This window comes from Trichechus manatus, unplaced genomic scaffold (genome assembly GCF_000243295.1).
Source record: "Trichechus manatus latirostris isolate Lorelei unplaced genomic scaffold, TriManLat1.0 scaffold00027, whole genome shotgun sequence".
NCBI classification, from domain to species: domain Eukaryota; kingdom Metazoa; phylum Chordata; class Mammalia; order Sirenia; family Trichechidae; genus Trichechus; species Trichechus manatus.
In genome coordinates this window covers 1,968,395-1,991,788 of record NW_004443963.1, presented here as the reverse complement: position 1 = coordinate 1,991,788, position 23,394 = coordinate 1,968,395, and the positions used below count along the sequence as shown (strand labels likewise).

The 23,394-nt window shown below is 39.9% G+C and overlaps 1 protein-coding gene across 2 annotated transcripts in view; it reads right to left on the bottom strand.

Annotated features, from left to right (window-relative positions):
- The window catches only part of UTP20 (UTP20 small subunit processome component), a 123,390-nt gene that overhangs the window by 9,299 nt on the left and 90,697 nt on the right, over positions 1-23,394 (bottom strand). The window contains exons 41-55 of one of the 2 annotated variants that reach the window (XM_023728952.1): positions 20,520-20,842; positions 18,662-18,801; positions 18,293-18,449; positions 14,107-14,205; positions 12,827-12,994; positions 10,413-10,579; positions 9,065-9,206; positions 7,831-7,947; positions 6,370-6,540; positions 6,014-6,145; positions 5,541-5,651; positions 2,389-2,468; positions 1,917-1,986; positions 1,602-1,784; positions 693-824 (exon numbers count right to left, since the gene is read on the bottom strand). In XM_023728952.1, the coding sequence (XP_023584720.1) occupies positions 693-824; positions 1,602-1,784; positions 1,917-1,986; positions 2,389-2,468; positions 5,541-5,651; positions 6,014-6,145; positions 6,370-6,540; positions 7,831-7,947; positions 9,065-9,206; positions 10,413-10,579; positions 12,827-12,994; positions 14,107-14,205; positions 18,293-18,449; positions 18,662-18,801; positions 20,520-20,842 (2,192 nt within the window). The remainder of the gene's footprint in view (positions 1-692; positions 825-1,601; positions 1,785-1,916; positions 1,987-2,388; positions 2,469-5,540; positions 5,652-6,013; positions 6,146-6,369; positions 6,541-7,830; positions 7,948-9,064; positions 9,207-10,412; positions 10,580-12,826; positions 12,995-14,106; positions 14,206-18,292; positions 18,450-18,661; positions 18,802-20,519; positions 20,843-23,394) is intronic. The other variant, XM_023728953.1, reaches the window with a different exon arrangement.

The window sequence follows — 23,394 nt, the reverse complement described above, 5'->3', positions numbered from 1 at the left end:
TTTTTTTTTTGGTGAAAATATACATAGCCAAAGAGACACCATTTCAAAAATTTCTACATGCAGTTCAGTGACATCAACTACGCTCTTCCAATTGTGCTGTTATTGTCGCTTTAGATGAAGATTTACAGAACAAAATAGTTTCTCATTAAACAGTTAGTACACATGGTGTCCTCTAACAATGGTTAACAACCTCACTACACATCAACGCTGTCCTTACTCAACCTTGGGTTCCCTATCACCAGCTTTCCTGTCCCCTTCTGCCTTCTAGCCTTTGTCCCTGGACTGCTGTGCCTCCTTAGTCCTGTTTTGTTTTATGGGGCTGTCCAATCCCTGGCTGAAGAGTGAACCTCGGAAGTGACTTCACCACTAAGCTAAAAGGGTATCTGGGGGCCATACTCTCGGGGTTTCTCCAGTCTCCTTTAGGCCAGTAAATCTGGTCTTTTTTTGGTGTGTTAGAATTTTGTTCTACATCCTTCTACAGCTCTGTCCAGAACCCTCTGTTGTGATCCCGGTCAGCGCAGTTCTAGCCCTTATTTTTAAAAGAAGTTCTAACTACACTGAATTCTTGCTATTCTTCATAGAACAGTTATGAACACAATTAATATTTAATCTGTTAGCTTTAGCACCTCAAATAAACCTGTAAAAATCAGCAAAACTTTTATTCCCTAATAAATTAGATGTAAATTACTTACATCTTTAAAGTTTTCAGGATCAATTTCCTTTTCAATCACAGGAAGAACAGTCCCAAGTCTCCTCTCAAAAGCAATCCCTTCACTCTCCACGAATAAACCACAGATCAGGGCAGCCAGTTGTCTATTTAAGCTCTACCAAAAATAAAACACCACAAGACAATGTCGACACAATTTGGAAGGCCATTTATAAAAATGTAAAACGAAGGGTTACTCTGTCCTCAGAGACAATAAAAATATTTCTTTAGGATGCTAGAAATAAATCAAATAAGGAACTTTAGTGGCAGACATGACAAAATGTTGGAGAAATCTTCATACCTAAGAATAACATTAAAAAAAGTGGCAATTAGTATTATCCACTGAATAATAAGTTTATTTTTTTTGTTTTCCATTTTAAATTAAAAAAAGAACAGAGAGAAGTTTCATTTTCTGCCTCAATTACATGGGTCTGCAACAAGCCAGTCATTAATCTAGAACATCTGTTGTTTCCATTCCACAAAGATGAGCCAGTGATGATGGTGGCAGAGTCAGCAAGTAGATACTACGATCAATAAAAATTACATTCAAGTAATTAAATAAGCAAAATTGGAAACAAAAGAATTCCTCAATAGGGGGCTGGTTAAGTAAATTCTGATACACTGATGCAGTGGAGTACTCAACAAACATTAATGAAGTGGTGGCAATGCAGGTGATTTTTATGTTCTCTCTATAACTTCTTGTATTTTCTGAAATTTTACAATAGGAATATAATATTTGCACTATTAGATAAAAATAATAAAGCTATTTCTACTTGGGAAAAATTAACTTAACAATGTGTAACATGTATTCTTATTTAAAGTATAAATATTGTTATTTTTAGCAAATAACAAAAGCTGAAAAGTTGCCATTGATAACACTAAACTCAAACCGAACCTTTTTCCGACCGAACCAGGTGGTAACCATGTCGAACAGCCAATCTTTTTTCTCCAGGTTGATTTTACTGAGTAAAGACTTGATTGTCACGGCCGCCATCTTTTTGCACGCGGCAGAGTCATCATTCACCATCATTAGACAAAGAGGAATGAAGAACATCCCGCAGTTCTCGTGGAGCAGTCCCTAAAAGAAAAAAGACATTTATGAGCATACTCCAAATGGAATTCTCACAGATATCCTAAAAAAGGAAGACCGTGGAGTTTCAGGGATACTGCGAAACACAGCTGAAGGGCTTGTCTTTGTGATTCACAGTACCTGAGGGAATGTGTCAAAGAGATAGGCGATCATTTCCAAGGCGGACTCTCTCCCGGTCTCGTGTTCATAACTAGGGCAACAACATTAGATTGAGGCTTAATGATCTTTTAAATTTACCAAGAATTACCAAAAAAAAAAAAAAAAAAAAAAAGATTGCATCAGTGGGAAAATACCCCATTTTCCAACTTGAATGATTTTATATAAATCTACCAACTATTGTGCAGTTTTAAATACAACTTTGTTAGCTTTTTAATAATTAATGGTTTGTAAGACTGGGCTGAAAGGCAACTTATAGAGCTGCCATATAAAGCCAAGCAGTACAGTTTGATAATCAAGCCAATGATTTATATAATAAATAACACTGTTAGGTGATATGCCATTATTTTTAGGCCTTATCCTTTTCAAGACAGCACGCTGTATTAAAAGGAAGAAACTACCCCTTGCCCTTGGGAAGTTTATGGCTTCAGCTTACTTCAGTTGAGCGAGCGTGAATTCCAAGTTTGGTCTCAATTTGTCACCAAGGGGATAGTCAAGAATATATTTCAGGAAAACCTAGGAACAAAAGTTACACAGATGATTATTTGGATCCCATCTCTCCATGGTTCCTGTTCCTTAGGCTGCTTTCTGGGACACACTGGTAGGTACAAACACCTTTCAGGAGGGTAATCAGTTAGGCTTTCTAACCAACTTGGCCTAAGTCTGCCTATTAAGTCAACAACCATGCCTCCTCCTTCCTCCTCCCTCACTTATCCAGGTCCTGCCCCATGTGCCTGCTAAAGAGTCAAGTCCTGGCCCACTGCCGGCATGGTTGTTGAAGGCTCCCAATCAATGCTTATACACTGGAAGCTCATCTATCTTTGATAGGTCATGTGTAGTGCGGTGTTCATAGTATATGGATCAACTCTCCTTGAATAACAAGAATATCTCCCCCTGAATAACAGAAAGAATAATGGTGATGATCATATTGATAATAATAGCAACTACTAATACATTCATTAAATACCTTCTATGTGCCAGGCAGTGTTATTTCTTGGTTAATGCTCATTGCTGCCTTAAAAAGCAGGTGATACTATTCCATTGTACAGATGAAGAGGATGAAGTTGGCACAGAGAGGTAAGCAACTTGCTCAAGAGACAGTGTCAAGTGCCTAGTTAGCTGCATCCAGAGGCTGTGCTTTCAGACCACTATACTATCCAGCCTCCTTTATTAATACACTGTGAGATCTAAGGACATCACTTAGCCTTCTAAGGCCTGTTTTTTCCCTAGCCATAAAATGGGGATACTATTCCTTTTGAAGGCTGTTATAAATAGAGATCATGTGGGTGAAGTGCTAGTGCTTAACAAATGGCAGCTGGCCCTCCTTCTTCCTAACAGTAGTAAAGCACACCTCTTCGAAAGACATGCTTTTCCCTCTTCCCACCCTGGCCTCTTCAGCAGCCCAAATCCACCTTCAACTCTGAGTTCATAGTTCTAATTCAGACCTTTCTACCTCCTGGGTATCATATGTGCTTGTAAGATTAGTGATGGACAAATGTATAAATACAAATCTGATCATGATACTCCCCTGCTCAATGATTTCAACAGCTTCTTACTGTTCTTAGAACTAAGTCCTAAATCTTTAATAAGACAACCCATAACCCATTGCTGCTGAGTGGATTCCGACTCATAGTGACTCCACAGGACAGAGTAGAACTGCCCATAGGGTTTCCAAGGCTGCAATCTTTTTTTTTTAGAACAGAACTCTGTACAATTTATTCACTTATACATAAAAAGTATTAAGCAAAGGCAATGCATTCTAATACCAAGCTCCATTTCCTCTTCACTAAAGCCCTGGTGATAATCCTTTTACTTATTTATTTTTATTGAACTTTAGATGAAGGTTTATAGAACTAGCTTCTCATTAAACAGTTAGTATACATATTGTTTTATGACATTAGTTAACAACCCCACAACATGTCAACACTCTCCCTTCTCGACCTTGGGTTTCCTATTACTGCTTTCCTGTCCCCTCCTGCCTTCTCATCCTTGCCCCTGGGCTGGTGTGCCCCTTTAGTCTCATTTTGTTTTATGGGCCTGTCTAATCTTTGACTGAAGGGTGAACCTCAGGAGTGCCTTCATTACTGAGCTAAAACAGTGTCTGGGGCCATACTCTCAGGGTTTCTCCAGTCTCTGTCAGGCCAGTAAGTCTGGTCTTTGTGAGTTAGAATTTTTTTCTACAATTTTCTTCAGTTCTGTCCAGAACCCTCTGTCAGAGCCATCAGTGGTGGTAGCCAGGCGCCATCTAGTTGTACTGGACTTGGTCTGGTGGAAGCCATCGAAGTTCTGGTCCATTAGTCCCTTTGGACTAATCTCTCCCTTGTATCTTTAGTTTTCTTCAGTCTCCCCGGCTCCCGAAGGGGTGAGACCAGTGGAGTATCTTAGATGGCCGCTCACAGGCGTTTAAGATCCTAGATGCTACTCACCAAAGTAGAATGTAGAACATTTTCTTTATAAACTATGTTACGCCAATTGAGCTAGATGTTCCCCGAGACCATGGTCCCCACAGCCCTCGCCCAGCAATTCTGTCCCTCAGGAAGTTTGGATGTATCTATGGGGCTTCCATGACGAGGCTGTAATCTTTATTGAAGCAGACTCCCACATCTTTCTCCCGTGGAGTGGCTGGTGGGTTCGAACTGCCGACCTTTCAGTTAGCAGCCGAGCTCTTAGCCATTGTGACACCAGGGTACCTTCAACAATATGACAGGGTCCTGCTTAACCTGGCTCCCCTTTCCCATCTCACTTAACTTCATTTAGTTCCTTGAACAAGCTAAGCTCTTACTTACCCAATTCAAGGCTCACCAACCTCAGGCATTTGTTGCTTTCCTCACCTGGAAGGCTAAGTCTTATTCTCCCTTCAAATTTTGGCTTCAGTGTCAATTCTCAGGAAAGACTTTCCTGAACTCTTGCAATAGCTTGGGTCCCCATCCTATCATATGTCTCAATTATGCATTCCATATTTCATCAATTCTCATATGTACAGCTTTTCACATTTTAACATATCTGAAACTGGGATGCATCTTACATTGATGGTGTCTTACCATTTGTCAGTTTTTCCTTTCTTTGAAGTATATAAATAATGGGGTGTCTTAGAACTGATGAAATACAATAGTAGTTTGTCCTCATGGCATCTATGGTTACTATAATTCAATAACTATTTGTGGAGTTCTTGTTTTATGCCTGTCTCCTGTAGGATAGGGACTATAAAAATTTTGGTTATTGCTCTTCCGGCTGTCCCTGGTACACAAAGATATGCGTAAGCAGTTGATGAATGGACCAATGGATGGAAACCTTTCCTGCAGGATATCATGCTGCAGAGGGAAACTGTAATTCTTCATCCGATCCGTCACAAGCCATATGCAGTGGGCTACACTCAATTAATACTCTCTGTTAACTGAAAAATACCCTTAAGACAAAGCAGAGGCCCTTCTTACACTTGGTGTGTAAATGGCTCCTGAGTCTCTGAATAAAGCAACAACAGGACACAAGCACGTCTTCAGAACTCAATGTCAACACCCTTCTACCTAAAAACAAAGCAAATAAGGCAGAGCCCAACCCTCGAGAGAGTAACAAGCTCTCTCCACAAACCTGTCTGCACTGGACTCTGACGGGTTCGCTTTGTCCAGAAATTGCCAACTTGGATACTTTCCGCATGACATCATCTACTTCTGGAACCAACAACTTTCTTGATAAAATGGCCTAAGATACAGTAGGAGAAACAGACTCATTCATGTATTTCATTGCAGATAGACATAAGTGCACTTAATGTTAGAGCAGTAACAGGCAGTTCTCAAACAGAATTAAAGTATCTTCGAAAGGAAAAAAAGGTCTAATACAATAAATACGAGTATTTGTACAGAATTCCCAGGAAACATTAAAATAGAGCTTACATTCAAACATTTCAATAAGCAGATAAGTTGGCTATAATTAGCCTACCAAAATCATAATAATCTTTATAAATTACTTATTTCAGAAGTCTTTATCTAGTCAAACACTGTGTTGCACATTATTCTAAATATCTGATGTGAGGCTCAGAAGCCTACACACTGGTGACACCATACCTTGAGAAGGCCAAATGCAGTTGCTTGTCTTGAGGTATCATAGATGTCCTCCTCCGCGTACGCCAGTAGGACTTGCAGCTGTTTTTCGGTTATCTGATAAGACTTCACTTTTTTCACAAGTATGGTCACACACTGCAAGTTACAACAGTGAGTTTAGCAGCGAGGACATCCCACAAACCAGGATCCAGTGAGACAATAAGGACTTGATACAGTGCCAACATTATTTTTCACAGAGGACACCAACTATCTTAGTCTGGCAAAAATTTTGACCAAGCCCAAAAAAAGGTGATGGGAAAAATGAAATGTGATGTAATACCGGCTCTGGCTTTCTCAAACAGCAAGTGAAAACACCTCACCTTGAAGCAATTTACCACCAGGTGGAAGTTCTGGCCCTTGGCAGCTCCTAGTTTTGCATAGTCCTTCAGCAAAAGGAATAGGTGTTTCGTCAGCTGTTCTGCTTTTGTTTCTATGGAAGGCAGGGGGAACCTCAAGACCCAGATGAGGCATTGTAAAGCACCTGTGATCACCTGGGGAAGAAGAAAAAAAAAATCAGCTTATGAAGTGACCAAGTCCAAGAATCCAGCATCTGAGGCTGGGTGGACTATCAGTAATTGGGCCAACTGAGCGAAATGCTCTGGCCAGCCCACTCTGTAAGAACTGCACCCCAAAAGGAAGAAGATAAGGAGGTTTTCTATTCCCTGTTGTAGAAGAACATACTGCTCATCCATAGCAAGTGAAGACACATCACAAGCAAAGGAGAAAAGGTGTTCATTTACCATATTCTTAACCTGTATGGGTAAATGATTGGATGGGCTGGCCAACTTTAGAAAAAAAAATTTTTTTTTGTGTGTGTGTGTGTGTGTAAAAGTGCATCATACTAGTACACTACTTCAATTTAATACATTCTTATTAAGCTCATATATGTATACGAGGTGCTCTACTGGGTGTTAGAAACACAATGATAAAAAGGACACTATTTCTGCATTTAAGGAGCCCATACCTAGCTCGGAAATTAAATATAGGAAAAACTAAGTACAATTCAATATATTAAGTGCTGTGTGATTATCCAGAGAATCTCTGAACCTCGAGGCCAAACCTTAGAGATCACCTAGTTCAGCTCGACTAATATAGCCTCTACCGTTCTGGCTGCTGTGACGTCCTCATTGGGCTGGATTAGATAAAGGCATAGAGGAAAGAGCTTGGACTTCAGAGTCAAAAAGCCCTGGGCTCAAATCCCAGCTCTGTAATTTTTTACTTGTTATTTAACGTCTTAGCACCTTCATCTGTAAAACAAGCAATATGAGGAAGTGGGAAAGTGGGAGGTATATAGGGTTTGGAATCTGACAGACCTGGGTTCATATCCTAGATCTTATCAGCACTGTGATCTTGGGCAAGTCACTCAGCCTAAGCCCTAGTTTTCTCGTCTGTAAAAAAGAAACAATAATATATGCCTCATGGGTTGCTGTGAAGATTAGAGACAAGGTCTTTAAGACTCACAGCACTGAGGAGTAATGGTGACAATGATGATAATGATGATGATGATGATTACTGGCCTGGGACAATACCATTCACCTTCATGAAGTTGTGAGGGTCAAATGAAATAATGTACCTGGAAGGGCTTTCCAAACACATAGTATTATTAAACTGGGGAAACAATTTAACGCAGGGAAGAGTGATGGTTCATGATGTCATAAATCACTTTAAAAACTCAATTATCTTGTGTAGTACAAGCCTAGAAGTAAGTTCTAGGTATTCTGCACAACACAACTCTTGTAAAGGAATGGATGCTCCAACGTGGACTGTGAACCTACGCTCACCTTCACATCCATGGAACCCAGGCAGTCTATGAGGAGAGACACAAAAGGATCCAACATTTCCAAAACATGCTCACTTGAAGACTTAATCTTAGAATTCTTCAGACACAGATGCAGCAGCTAAAAGATTTAAGATATTTCACATTTGTTACCCGTAAGACCTAGTGAGTTAGGGCCATGTGAAATGATTTCAAGAGACAAAGATGAAACGTTAAAATTCTTCTATTTGAAATGACAAAAATTTTTAAGAAGTGGGAAACTGCTTGGAGATTCTTAGTAAGCCAGGAAGGTGGGCCCTGCTGAGACAGCAAGTTCATTTACCACATCGATACTCAGTGTCTACTATGGCTCAGTGCTGGCTCGACGCCCAGGACCCGGCAATGACCAAGACATGGTCCCTACCCTGATGGATCTTACCCAGGAAGACAAAACCAGAGAAATAATTGTCTTGTGATAAACGCTAGAAAGGAGACATGCAGGGTGCTGTGAGAGTTCTGCAGGGATCTGGGCAGAGGGAAGAGTGGGTAAGAAGGTCCTGGGGCAGGAAAGAGTACAGTGACTTTATACAACTGGAAAGAAACCAGCATGGCTGAGGCCCGTGGTAGAGGAGTACAGTACGAAGGTAGACCCTTGTGGTCCAAACGAAGGACTGGGCTCTCTCCTAGAAGAATGGAAGCCAATGAAGGGTTTTACTGGTTGCCATCAATCAATTTCAACTCACAGTGACCCTAAAGGACAGAGTAGGACAGCCCCATAGGGTTTCCAAAGCTGTAATCTTTACGGAAGCAGACTGCCACATCTTTCTCCCAAGGAACGGCTGGTGAGTTCAAACTGCTGACCTTTAGGTTAGCAGATGAGTACTTAATCACTGTGCCACCAGGGCTCCTTGAAGGGTTTTTTAGAAGGAAATTACATGCTCAAATTTGTGTTCTTAAAAGGTCACCATCTTAAAAAAAAATTCAAAGTAGTTCTGAAGTGCTCATGGGCAAAGCAACAGAGAAGCCATAAACATCAGATCAGAATCATTAACTCTGGGACAGTTATATCGTTAAAGCAAGTACTGGGAGAGATAAATAGCAAAGGTACGGCCAATGTACCTTTAAAAAGATATTCCATACTTTATTGATGATAAGGCATTTATTTCCAGTGGAAATGAGCAGTACTGGAGAATTAGCAGAGGACAAAAAGATAAAGACTCACTGTGGGCAGCAAGTCTCATTTTAAGCTTAATTCTTACCCGAAGCCCAGACTCAATAAATATGTGCATGTTGGTCTTCTTGCTCACGAGGGCTTTCTGTCCACCTCGAACTGGAGTTGGGGGGAGCAAAAGACAGCTCTGGGGTGGTAGACGTGGATCTGGTGGAGGGGCTGCTGGATTTCTGCCAATCACAACAGAATGAAAAACAGGAAAAAACATGGTGGCTGCATTCCAAGAAGCTACCGTGGCCCTCTCTGGTGATGGGAGCCCTGATGTGTCATTTGCTTCCGTCCCGCCCCTCCCGCCCCAACCACAGATACAGAAAAGATTGTCAGGTTACTGATCAAGGTTACTAGGATAACCCCCAGAAACAGGTCAGACTGATCATCACGCATTTCATTTAAGATGAATAGCAACGGATGCTCCCTTTGTTTGATTTCTGAAAGCAAATGCCAAGGAGTCTCGTTTAGAACACAGAAGCAAAATCCAAAGAAAGTCTACTAATATGTAAAGTATGTTTTAAAATCTTTTAAGATCTAACCCTCTGCTTGATCAGAACGAGAGGTATATATTTAAAATGCATCCTAATGTTGATTCACTGAATAGTTAAAATAAAAAACCTCGGATAATTTTTTTTTTCCTTTACAAAAGCAAATTCCTACTCCGACTTAGGAGTAAATAAGAGCCAGCAGCCACCAGAAACTAGGAGAGAGGCATGAACAGTTTCTCTCTTAAAGCCCCCAAAAAACCAAAAACCAAACCCACTGCCATCAAGTTGATTCTGACTTATAATGACCCTACAGGACAGAGCAGAACTGCCCCATAGGGTTTCCAAGCAGTGGCTGGTGGATTCGAAATGCCAACCTTTTAGTTAGCAGCCGAGCTCTTAACCATCGCGCCACCAAGTTTCCGTTAAAGTCCCCAGAAGGAATCAACACAGTCGGCACCCTGCATATGAACTTCTAGCTTCTAGAACTAAGCATTCCCTCAGAGGATGACAGCAAGAAGCAATGAAAACAACTTAAGGAAGAGATGAAAAAAAAAACCACCCCAGAGAGTAACTTCAGGTGACTTCAGAGTAACAGATGCCTCTCCTCTCTTTGCTGGTGAAGAACTGCATAAGCTCTCTGAGTAACTGAAGGAACTGGAAAAGGGAATCCTTTAAACAGGCAGAGATAACCCTGATTTTACAGGTTTACTCTGTAACGTCTAAGATTAAATGTCTGCATCTAGATAAATTTGGGCTTAAAATAAATAAAATAAAAAAAAATCAGAGAAAATTAAAAAAAAAAAAAAAAAAAGTAAATAAGAGTTGAATAGCTTATCAGAATTAAGCTTTTAAAGGATAGTTACCACGACCACCACCCCGCCCCCTGCCCCAACTTACTTTTCTTTCTCTGTTAACAGGGGAAGATTCTCACTGACCAAACCGTAACTGAGCAATAGAATGGACTCTGCTGTCATTTCCTGATTCACAATTAATCCTGCTATGATTCGGCGTAAGGTTTCATGAACTTTCCGGGCCAGTTTTAAATTCGTAGTATTCTGTAAGATCTAAAGGCAAACATAATGTCATGCTGAGGTAAGACAGAACTGCATTTTGATTTGTTGTAATGGCAGTTTTCTTTTATATATTTGCTTTTTAATACGTGCTCATTTTTTCTAATTAAAAAAGGGAATACTTCCTTATAAAACTTTGAACATATATATATATACATATAAGTATATATATAAAATGTATAAAGTTACCAATAACCTCCCCCTAGAGATAACCACTGTTAGCAGTGTGTGTGCCTCTGGATTTCTTCCCCTCTTTCCCTGCTCCCTCTCACGCGCATGGCGTGGAAGAGGATGTGCTCAGAGACTTACGAGAAGCCAACCTTCCAAATGTGTTGCTGTTTTTGGGTGCTGTGCAGCTGATTCTGACTCACAGCGACCCCATGTGACAGAGCAGAATTGCCCTATAGAGTAATTTTCACGAGAGCAGATCACCAGGTCTTTCTCCCTTGGAGCTGCCAGGTGGGTTCGAACCAACAACCTTCTGGTTAGCAGCCAAGCCCTCAACCATTGTGCCACCAGTGCATCAAAAGGGGTGATTTACAGACAAGCACACACACACAAAATCAACCAAATATTTAATCACTACTCATAGGAAACCACACTAATGAGGCACTGCAATGGCCAAGCCTCAGGGTTTGATATTAGTCATTGGGTCAAATCAGAGGAACTGGACTGTAATCCAGGATATTCAACCTCAGCACAACACTTCCTAGCTATGACCTTGCATAGGGCATAGTATTAATATGCGGGCTCTGTTGACTCTTTCTGTCTTCAAAACATACCTAACATTCTTAGATTAGGGTCAGATAAGACTAAGTGCATTACAGAAGCAATTACGGAGTTAATCTAGCACCAAAACATCTGGAACTAAAGAGCTTTTTGTTCTAGTTTCAGTCAACAAAATATAATGAAATGAACTGGTCTTTATTGGACGTTCACCACTGCAATAGGCACAGAGAACATAAAGATGGCTAAATCATCGAACCTGCCCTAGAGTCAGGAGGCAGAATGAAACAGCAGAAAGAACGCGAGCTTTGGATCGGAAAGATCCAGAACTAATTCCTGACTTTCCTCCTTAACTATGTTTCTTTCTACCTTTTTGAGCCTTAATTTTCTTATTTGAAAATGGAAATACCATTGATCTCATGCGGTGGTTGTGCAGATTAGAAGAGATAATGCAGTACATCTACTCCTCATTTATCCACTATCTCGTTATCTGACATTTCACATTGAGGACAATAGTAAAAAATCTACTGACTATTAACAAGGAGCCTGGGGGAGAGGTGGAGGAGGAGGGGACGTTTGTGAGAGGAAGCAAGACTTGCTGCTGGCAGTTCTTATTATCTGGGTCAGGCGGAGAAGCTGGGCTGGGCCTGAGGTGAGTAGGAAGCAGCAGCAAGAGCTGCGGTGGTGGGCTTTGAAATCTATTCTTCCGACAAGGCCTCTCTGCCACTTCTGCAGCCTCTGCCAGGTCCAGGTGGCCAGGCCTCACCTTCCTGCAGGACTGGGAGCAGCCTGCTGCCGCCAAGGCCCACCTATTGGGCCAGTGGAGGAGGAAGGTGGAGAGGTGAGGTGTGGAGGTCTTCGTGGAGGCCTGGAAGGTGGTCAGGTGGGCCCCTGCTGCTCTGGAGGCAGTGGGCAACCTCCGACCACCACCACTACCTCCAACCGCCCCCCTGGGGTGGTGGGGGAGGGGGGCCCCCTCCGTGCCACACGCATTGCGATACACACTAGGGGTGCCTGATGGGCAGTGAGTGACCAGGGGTGACATCACACCGAAGATGGGGCACAGCTCCAACTCTCGCATAATGCCAATTCTCACATAACGACCGGGTCTATGGAACCTAACCATGTCGATAAGTGAGGAGTAGGTGTACAGTGCTTAGAAGATAATAAATGTCAGTAAATGCCAGTTCTCATCCTCTTGGCAATCCGGGAGTAGTAACCTGACTCCAAAGACCATGTTCTTAGTGCTGACTTGACCCTGCTGTAAAATTTACCCCTACTACAATTTTTGTTGACCTTCTTTTCACATTCCATGACGTACATCAGGGACTGTTACCCTTGGGTTAGAACAGCCAGCTCAGGACTGTCATCTAGTGGTCATATGGTACTGCTGCCCTTAGCAGAAAAGTAAATCCTGGTGATCAAATGCAGTATTATGGTTCGCCCTGCCAGGTACTTTTCAGGAATCTGATACTGTAAATGTTGGAATCTCCTGTACTGCATTCAAGTCCTTACCTCTTTTAATGGAAGGATAAGTTTTGTAACCTGATCTTTTCCTACAAACTTGCCCAGGATTTCATAAGAATCATAACTCTTGCTTCTTCGTGCCTCCATGATTTTGGAGAGGATCTGCTTTACTTCTTTCTCTTCAGCAATGGCACCAAACAACTCATGGTTAAAAATCTTTGAAAGAAAAAGGCCAAATGGATTATGTTCACTCAGCAAAATATGCCAACAGTCTCTGAAAAAAGCACTGTATGTCCAAATCAAAGGAAAGCAAGTTGGCCTGGATTGAAATTAGATGATAGGAATTTCTATTAGATTTTACTTGTTTTTAATACAGTTTAGGGACCAATTTCTAAAAAACAAATAAATACAGAAAGAAACATCTGGAGGGTTATACTAATGGGAAACAAAGTTAAAAAACTGCATGGATTTACATAAATAATTGCATAACTATAAGGACAGGTACTTCTTTCTTGATACTACCAAAGTGTAGCTTAATTTCCCTTTAAGAATTTCTCATGACACCTGCAACTTAATTTAAGTTAATGTTAAGTATTTAAATTGAGATTCAAACTGTTAGTGTCTACATTTCTTATAGATGAACAAATGGTTGTGTGGCAAATTTAATCTCTTCCTAATTGTCCCTCCCCTGATTCATCTCATTATTAAATTTTAAAAGTTGATTATTACTTATTTTCCACTATAAGAAATAAAGCTCTGGTGAATGCATTTTTATCTAAACCGCAGATCATATCGCTGATTACTTTTTTTTTAACTGTTGTAAAAAATATATATATAACTCAACATTTGCCAATTTAACATTTTTCAGGTGTATAATTTAGTGATATCAATTACATTAATCATGTTGTACAACCACCCTCCATAACTGTTGCCAAATTTCCCATCACCATAAACAAATAGTCACTGCTTCCTAAACAATGGCTCTCCCTTTCCCCCTCCCTCCTGCCCCTGGTTCTGATTGCTTCTTTAGGATAGATTCTTGGAAGTGGTTGAAAATTGTTGCTCATTTCAAAAGTTCTTCATATGTAATGACAACTTTCTTTCCAGAAACGTTGTATCAGCTTATGACCTACTAACATGACTAAGTGCCTGTCTCACTTCACCTGAACTTAGGTTTTTAAACCTCTGCTAATCTAAGAGATGAAAATAGTACATCGTTTTCATTTTTATAGGCTATTATTATTTCTTATTTTGTGAACTGATTTTGTTTGTTGTTGTGTTCTTAGCCCACTTAAAAAGAAACTGGAATTCCTTTAACTAAATCTTACCTCAATCATTATATCTAAACAGGAGTCCAAATCCCCAACTTGTAGCTTGTTAGTGAGGCCTTGCAGCAACATGTAAACAGTAAAAGTTAGCACATGCACCTAAAATTAAATGCATAGTAAGAATACGAATGGATAAGAATGTCATACTCGAAAAACATAATAAGATCAGAGTCAAGAATACTGCAAAGTTATTGCAGGGAGAAACTCTGACAAATGACACACACTTACATCATTATCTAAAATCTTTTAACCAAATGATCACTTTGTATGAAAGATGCTCAGAAATACATTACCATGCTTAGGATCTATTACTGTGACTAAATCAGGCAGTGATTTATTTAAAAAAAAAAAAAAAAAAGGTACAAAGAGTCTTGAACTTCAAAAACCAACCTGTGAATTAAGAATCCTGGCAATGTTGAACGTAATTCCAGCTGGTATATAAAGTGTTACAAAGGAAACAAATTAAGTTTTGCCCCTCAATAACAGCCATAGCCAACACGTACTGAGAGCTTACTATGAGTGAGGCACTGTCCTAATACTTCCCATGTATCACGTGATTTAATCCTCACCTACCCTCATCTGTGGTATAGGTACTATATGATCAGCATTTTTCAGATGATGGAGCTGAGGTACAGAGACATCAAGTAATTTGTCCAAGGTTACACGGGTAGAAAATGGTAGAGCCAGGACTCGAAACCAGATGGTCTGGCGCCAGAGCCTCCCGCTCTGCACCACTAGGCTATGCTGCCTCTCAAGCTTCCTGCATTCCTTATTCTGCTTCCACTGCTGCAGAATTCTCAAGGTCAAAATCAGATAAAGATCGTAGAATAAGAAAACACACTTAGTTGTCAATAAATAGATTGGATTTTAAAGGCATGGTTTTATATATAACTACTTCTATTCTTTAAATACTTTCACCTATTTAAAATGTTTGCTGTGGGGCTTTTTATAATTAAAAAAAATCCTTTTTGGGGAGGGTGAAGAGTGAAATTTGAAGAGTACGATTATGGTAAATGTCCACTTTATTAATACTAAAACCTAAACTAGTTGTTCTCCTGTATCTATTTTAATTATTTTAACAAATAATGGAATGGACTTGAAAAGCAGGTGGTTAAAGGAAAAAAGACTACTCATTTAAAGACTGCAGGTGCTCCATAAATACATGTGGTACAGAGAAGTACTGTGTTCATACTTGTACGCTCACTGCCCAACACATCACCTCACACAAAGTAGCCATGAAATAAATGCAAGCAAAGTAATTCAAGTGGTTGAGAGAACAGAATAAAAACTCATACTGACAGGGGCTCCAGTCCCGGGAAAGATGGAGAAAGCATACTCCACCCCATTTTGCCCACTGAATATAGCTATAAAAGCTGGCTAGGATGCATGAAGCAGCTCTAAAAGCAGTAAGTAGCAGGAGTAGTGGCAATGAACACCAGAATACAGGCACCACTGAACTGTCCGTGAGTTTACCATTTTTTTCTTCTGATATTTCCCAGCCAACACGGGAGTGGGCACCAGGACACAAAGAGAACTCTAGGAGGAGTTCCTGATTCTGTCTCGAAGAGCAGAAGACGGGAACACTCATAATGCTCCAAAAGGGTGAAGAAATCCCTTGGGTTTTTTTCTTTCTTTTCTTCATCCTCCTGCACCCTAGCCCCAAGCAATCCTGTGGTGGTGGTAGGAGTGGCCTGGTAGTGGGTGCTGGCAGGAACCAAAACTCTGGAGGGGAACCTTCGGCTCTCCATTCAGTGGAACTGCAGCTCCCAGAGGGTGGGCCGACCCTTGGTGCTTTTTCTCTTTCTCTGTCTTCCTACCACTTGGCCCGAGACATGGGCACAGTCATGAGAACTGCATGGCATAGCGGCAGAAATAAAGCCTAGCTAGACGACCAAAATAAATGGAAAAATCCAAGGTGTCAGCAAGAAACATATAAAAAAGAAGCAAATGAAAATTTTACAACTAAAAAATACAACAACTGGAGAGAGAAACTCACTGGATGGGCTCAATAGCAGAATGGAACGAAAGAGGGAGGAACCAATGAACCCGAAGACAGATCAATAGAAATTACTCAATCTAAACAACAGAGAGGAATCAAAAAACAAACAAAAAAGAGCAGAGCCTCAGAGACCCACGGGACAGTAACAAAAGGTCTAACATTCATTTCATTGGAGTACCAGAAGGAGAAAAGAAATGTGCAGTGCAAAAACAGCATTTAAAGAAATAATGGCTGAAACCTTCCCAAATTTGAAAGACATAAACTTACAGATTCAAGAAGCTCAGCAAAACCAAAACAAAAAACCCCAGAGAAATCCACACTCAGACACATCATAATCAAACTGTTAAAAAATAAAGACAAAGAACAAGTCTTCAAAGGCAGCCAGAGAGAAACAACCCATTACCTAGAGGGGAACAGCAATTTGAATAATTGTGGATTACTCATCAGAAGGCCAGAGGAAGTAGCATGATGTTTTTAAAGGGCTGAAAGAAAAGAATTACCAATGCAGAATTCTTATAAACAGTGAAAATATCCTCCAGGAAGGAAGGTGACATGAAGACATTCACAGATGAAGCAAAACTAAGAGAATCCATTGGCAGGAGATGTGCTCTATCTACAAGACTGCTCAAGGAAGTTCTTCAGATGGAAGGGAAGTAATATCAGAAAGAAACCTGGAACATCAAGAATGAAGGAAGAGTGATAAAAATGGTAAATATCTGGGTAAAACAACAGACTGTTTCTCCTCTCGAGTTCTTTAAAATGTTTGACAATTAAAAGTAAAAATAATGCTGCCTCATGAAGTCTTCTGTACTTCATGTATTATATAAGGTAACTACAACACAAAGGGGGAAAGGCAAGGACCAATAAGGTGGTAAGATTTCCACATTTCACTTAAAGCAGTAAAATACTAATTCTAAATAGACTTTAAAAAATCAAGTATGTATATGGTAATCCCTAGAGCAACTCCTAAAAAAATTATACAGAGAGATATAGTCAAGATGAATACTGATATTTTTAGTGTGTTAGACTGTAACCTATGGAACAGGAATCTTGCCTATCAACAAATTAGGATATAGACAGTAAAGCTGACTACCGTGAGTCTTGGCTGGGTAAAAGAACAAGGTGCAATGTTTCTCAAATTTTAAATCTGTTAAGGATCTTATTAAAATGCAGATTCGGATTCTGCAGGTCAGCTGTAGGGCTTCAGATTCTGCATTCCTAATAAGCTTCCAGGTGCTGCTGATGCTGCTGGTCCTGAGATCACACTGTGAGTAACAAGGAGCCAGATAGCCACACAACTACTCAATGTGTTTGGTATTCCACCTGACACATTATTATTCTTATGACTTATAATGGTGTGTTGTCATGGATTGAATTATGTCCCCCAAAAAATGTATGTATGAATTTGGCTGGGCCATGATTGTTGGTATTGTGTGATCTTCCTACATGTTGTAAATCCTCTATGATGTTAACGAGGGAGGATGGGTGGCAGTTGTGTTAGTAAAGCAGGGCTCAATCTACAAGATTGGATTGTGTCCTGAGGCAATGTTTTGAGATATAAAAGAGAGAAGTGAGCAGAGAGACAGGGGGACCTCATACCACCAAGAAAGCAGTGCCAGTAGCAGAGCATGTCCTTTGGACCTGGGGGTCCCTGCGCGGAGAAGCTCCTAGTCCGGGGGAATACTGATGAGAAGAAGGCTGACAGAGAAAGCCTTTCCCTTCAGCTGATGCCCTGAATCTGGACTTTTAGCCTACTTTACTGTGAGGAAATAAACTTCTCTTTGTTAAAGCCATCCACTTGTGGTATTCCTGTTAGAGTAGCACTAGATGACTAAGACATATGTCTTCAGCTCTTAAACAATATTAACGTGTATATGTTCTTAATTATTCACATTTGGGACAATACACTCAACAATCATTTCGTTAAGAACTCAGAACACAAAACATGATACATAGTGATTTAAGAGAAAAAAGGTCACGTACACCAGGCAGGTCTACATGGATCTTAAAAAAAATCAAACATAGGGGCTTTTCAAATATTGATTAGAAACTTTTGAATGTTCTTGCTTGCTATATCAGTAGATCAATCTTACTATAGATAGATCAAAATAGTGTGACTTATAATGTTCAAATTTCAATTATCTGAGCTACAGCCCATATGAACATAAAGTACACAGTGCACTTTACCTGATAGCCACGGACAAGTGTAGTCTGTAATTCCTTTAAAATATATTGTAGGTAGTGCACACCCAGATCCTCTATTATTTTTGCAAGAGTGCTGCGTGCAACGTCCCTGATTTCCTGTGCTCTATTCTTGAGAAGGGCACACACTTTCAGCAAAATACTAGGAAATAAGAAATTGGAAAAAAAATTAATCAAATAAACAGAAGCAAATGTAAATACCCTTTCAATTACTCATAATCCAAATTTGTCAATTAGGATTCTCAACCACAGTGAATAGTGACAATACTTCTCCTCTTCCTTACAAAGGAGATTCAAGAAGTAAGAACCAATTTTGAGTTTTGCTGAACTTTTCTAATTTGTCACCCAATATACCTTGGCAGGTTAGCATCCATCACTTCTTGTGGCAGAGACTGCATTAGTTTAACCATGGCAAAAGCTAAAGGAACACGAACCACTTCCTCATCATTCACAACCTTTGACTTTACAAGCTTGTGCTCTTCTTCCCTCTTAGTCTGTAAGAAAGGTTTTGGTTAAACCAAAATGAAAATAAATAGATGGACTTCACAACACTTCAACCTTCCATTTGAAAGATACTGTTTTTATGTCTCTTTAGCACATTTCTAAGTCTAGTATCTGTAAAAACAAACTAAATCAAACAATTTTAGAATTATATAAAAAATTTAAAAAATGATATAAGAATAGTTTACTTTTAAAACGAGCAATCATAAAAAATAAATCCGTGTTTTCACTGACGTGGCTACGATTGCTACTAAATATTTAAAAAGCACATAATATCTGTGTCAATCTGGGAGTTAAGTGTTTGAGAGACATACACTTTGCTCTAAAATGCAAAATGGTTTACCTGTTGGTACAAAAGAAATAAGAATGGATTACACCTCAACATAAAGAAAACAAAAATTCTCACAACTAGACCAATAAGCAACATCATGATAAATGGAGAAAAGATTGACATTGTAGAGGATTTCATTTTACTTGGATCCACAATCAACCCCCATGGAAGCAGCAGTCAGGAAATCAAATGGCATACTGCATTTGGCAAATCTGCCGCAAAAGACCTCTGTAAAGTGTTAAAAAGCAAAGATGCCACTTTAAGGACTAAGGGGTGCCTGACCCAAGCCATGGTGTTTTCAATCACCTCACATGCATGCGAAAGCTGGACAATGAATAAGGAAGATCAAAGAAGAATTGATGCTTTTGAATTATGGTCTTGGCGAAGAATACTGAATATACCATGGACTGCCAGAAGAACGAACAAGTTTGTCTTGGAAGAAATACAGCCAGAGTGCTCCCTGCAAGTGAGGATGGCGAGATTCGTCTCACATATTTTGGACATGTTATCAGGAGGGATCAGTCCCTGGAGAAGGACATTATGCTTGGTAAAGTAGAGGGTCAGTGAAAAAGAGGAAGACCCTCAACGAGATGGAATGACACAGTGGCTACAACAATGGGCTCAAAAATAACATCGAGAGTTTCGTTCCGTAGTATAGGGGCGCTATGAGTTGGAACCAACTCGACGGCACCTGACGACAACACACAAGAAATACAGCCCCTCAACTAAGAAGATTTATATAAAAACATACAAAATGACCAATATTTTAAAGCTCAAGTTGGCCAACTTTTTCTGTAAAGGGCCAGATGGCAAATATTTTTGGCTTCATAAGCCATATAACTGTTGCAATTACTTAATTCTGTCATTATAGCATAAAAGCAGCATAAAAATATATATAAACAAACAAGCATGGCTATGTTCCAATACAACTTATTTATAAAAACAGTCTGTGGGCTAGATTTGGCTCACAGGCCATTGTTTGCCGACCTTGTTTCACATGGAGAGAGAAAAAGGCTCTGGCTTCATGAGAATGCATTGCTAAAACGTTATCTCTGTTAACCCAAGGAAAGACGAATTCCGAACAGTACAGCAGTGGCCAAGAAGTGGTTTTAGAAATGATAGTCATCTTAATACCACTTTAGAGACAGAAAATCATATATCCACCACAGCAAAATCATAATGAAGAAGGAACGTTACTGCCTAGCTGCAGCAGATGGGCCTGAGGCTGCTAAGGTAACAGAAAGGAGCTGTAATGTGAAATGTTGAGATAAAGGCAAATCCAAAAGCTGAAGTCAGTCAGTAATAGTTATGAGTCTGACAGGGCCCCACCAAGCCCGAGTTCACACAGACCCTCCCCTGGGCTCCAAACAGAATGATTACCGTAGACGCAAGGCATTTATGTAGCTTGGGTAGTATATCCCCAGTTATGGTTCCTTGGATATTTTTAATTGTTCTTTCCAATTCTTCCTTATTCTGAGGAAGGAAGGAGACGGACTTTGTGATACACTCCGATTCCTTAGCTGACGTCTCTTCAGAATCAGCTGCATCAGGGTTTCCCAGTTCTTCGTTGTTGTCTGACAGACTCTCACATCTATTTTCCTTCTCTCCTCCATCCTTTCCTTCTTCTTCTAACTCTGTGGCTTTATCCTCTGGTATCTCAATCACTTCTATTGTGTCTATGTTGAGTAAACAACAAAAGTCACCTTAAATCAAATATGGAAACAACACAGTTGTGTTAAGTAGTCTTTTCCACTAACATCCGACATCCCATAAAAAAAAAAATCTAATTGCTAACTATGGGCAGGCAATGTACATGCTGAAGAAACAGCAGAAAATGACAAGGCAGGGTTTTTGCTTTCTCACAGTTCAGTTTAGAGTCTAATGACGGATACAGATAAGTAAACTGGCAATTATAAAAGAGTGTGGGATAGCAAGTACAAGGTACTGTGGGAGCATATTGGGAGGCTGGGGCAGCAGGGTCCTAACCCACAGAAACTTCCCAAGTACTGTGGTTGGATAAAGTTTCTAAAACAAAACCTACTTTCAGGAGCATGAAAATAATAATGGTAACCAACAGTTCGTATGTAGAAATTTCTCTTATTCTAAGATTCAGCTTATTAATGACAATTTGGCAGAGCAAGTAGTTGAGCAAGTCTACACTTCGGCTCTGCTAACAAGTTTTGTGATCAGTTAATTTACTTAACCCAAGTGGGCTTAGGATTCTTTACCTGTAAAATGGAGATGGCACCTACCTTGCAAGTTGATTGTGAGGATGTGCCTGACACTTTACTGACTTTTAAAAAATGGTAGCTATTAGTCTATTCCATTTTCTGGCTGTGTAGCTTTGGGAAAGTTACCTTATTTCTCTGAAACTTAGTTTCTTATATCAAAAAAGTAAGTTTTAAGTTCTAAGAACTAACGTTCTCGTGAGGACGAACGAGATAATGTGTATACAAGCCCAGCACAGAGTAGGTGTTCAATAAACGTTTAAAACTACCTGTTCCTCCTTGTCACTGAATTTATTTTCTTTTTCATTAAAAAGACCACACCTTTCTTTGGCTGCCATCTCATTTTTGTTGGTCAGCTTTTATCCACACACAGAATCAGCAAGAAAAGGAGAATTCTTAATTTAACATCAAATAGAACTGGAATTCAATGATGCTCTTTATCCTCATTCTAAAGGATAATGCTCCACTGTGGGTTGGTTCCGCTCTGAGACGCTGGTTAATTTAGGACACTTGGTAGCTAGTAGGTTGGGGCTCTTGGTTGCATCATAATTGAGATATTCATTCATGGTGCTTTGCCAATATCTGATACGACTGGTACAGAAGAGGTAATTATGGAGGAAAATGAAGAGAGAAGAGCTGTTTTGAGGGGCAGGAGCGATACAGTGGTAAGTTGAAGATTAATTTGAAGATAGAGCACCTGAAAGATACTCCTAGTTCAGACCGATTGGAACCCTAAGTCAGCAATCCCTGGAGTGTGTGATTCCAGAGGTGATAAAAGCCTAATCCACGGAAGGGAAGAAGTTCTTCTATCCCTACTGACTTCCCTAGTGTTTTAGACACTCAGGATCAGCCTTTGCAGGTAAGACTACTTATCTGACACCCTGACTGGGCAGAATGTTAGACTGAATCACAGCTATGTCTCATACTGGAGTCCCTGGGTAGTGCAAACAGTTAAGATGTTTCGCTGCTAACTGCAAGTTGGAGATCTGAGTACACTCAGACACACCTCGAAAGAACGGCCTAGTGATCTACTTCCAAAAAATCAGCCACTGAAAACCCTATAGAGCACAGTTCTACTTTGATACACATGGGGTCACCATGAGTAGGAACTGATGTGATAACAAATGTTTTTTTTATGCCTAACACATAAGATGGTAAGAAAAATTGTCTAAAACAACTGAAATTTGTAACACCCAGCTTATAGCAATAGTAAAATATCCCAGTGGAATCTTTCTTAGGGACAAAATGATTTAGAATAAGTTACAAAATATGAATACTGTGAAATATCACTAGCAATTGGCAATCATTACCATAACAGACCTCCAATAGCTACTAAATGGAGATATCAGTAGTATAGGATCAATAAAACAGCATGTGAGAGAACCATACTCAAGTGCAGCACAGCATACCCATATATTTCAGTTACATTTTTGATTATACCAAACTATACAAATCTGGACACCACTAAACCTGGAAAATCTGAGCCAGTTTAGGATAAAGAATAAAACTATACTATCTTAGAAGAGATAGTTAAGCAAATTAAGTATATTTAATTTTTTAATGTTTACGCAAAATAGCAAAATGCAGATTCAACTGACTGAAGAAAATAAAGGTTCGGGGCTTTAGTATAGTAATTGTTTAAAACACAAACAGTTTCTACTAATTGAAACCAAAAACTTGCCATCAAGTTGACTCCGACTCATAGTGACCCTATAGGATGGGGCAGAACTGCCCTATAGGGTTTCCAAGGAGCAGCTGGTGGATTCAAACTGCTTACCTTTTGGTTAGCAGCTGTAGCACTTAACCACTGTGCCCCCAGAGCTCCAATTGAAACCAGTCTTTTTTATTCATTAGTGTGGCCCTAGAATAATTTTACCTTGAGTCAAAGAATTAGAAAATTTTGAGTAGGAAGAAATCTTGGAGTAGCACAAACTGAGGGCCAGAATATTTTAATATCTTTGCCGAAAGTTAGGAGAAATATCTTGAGTGTTCTTTCTTTTCCTTATTTTTCTGTGCTGGCTAAAACA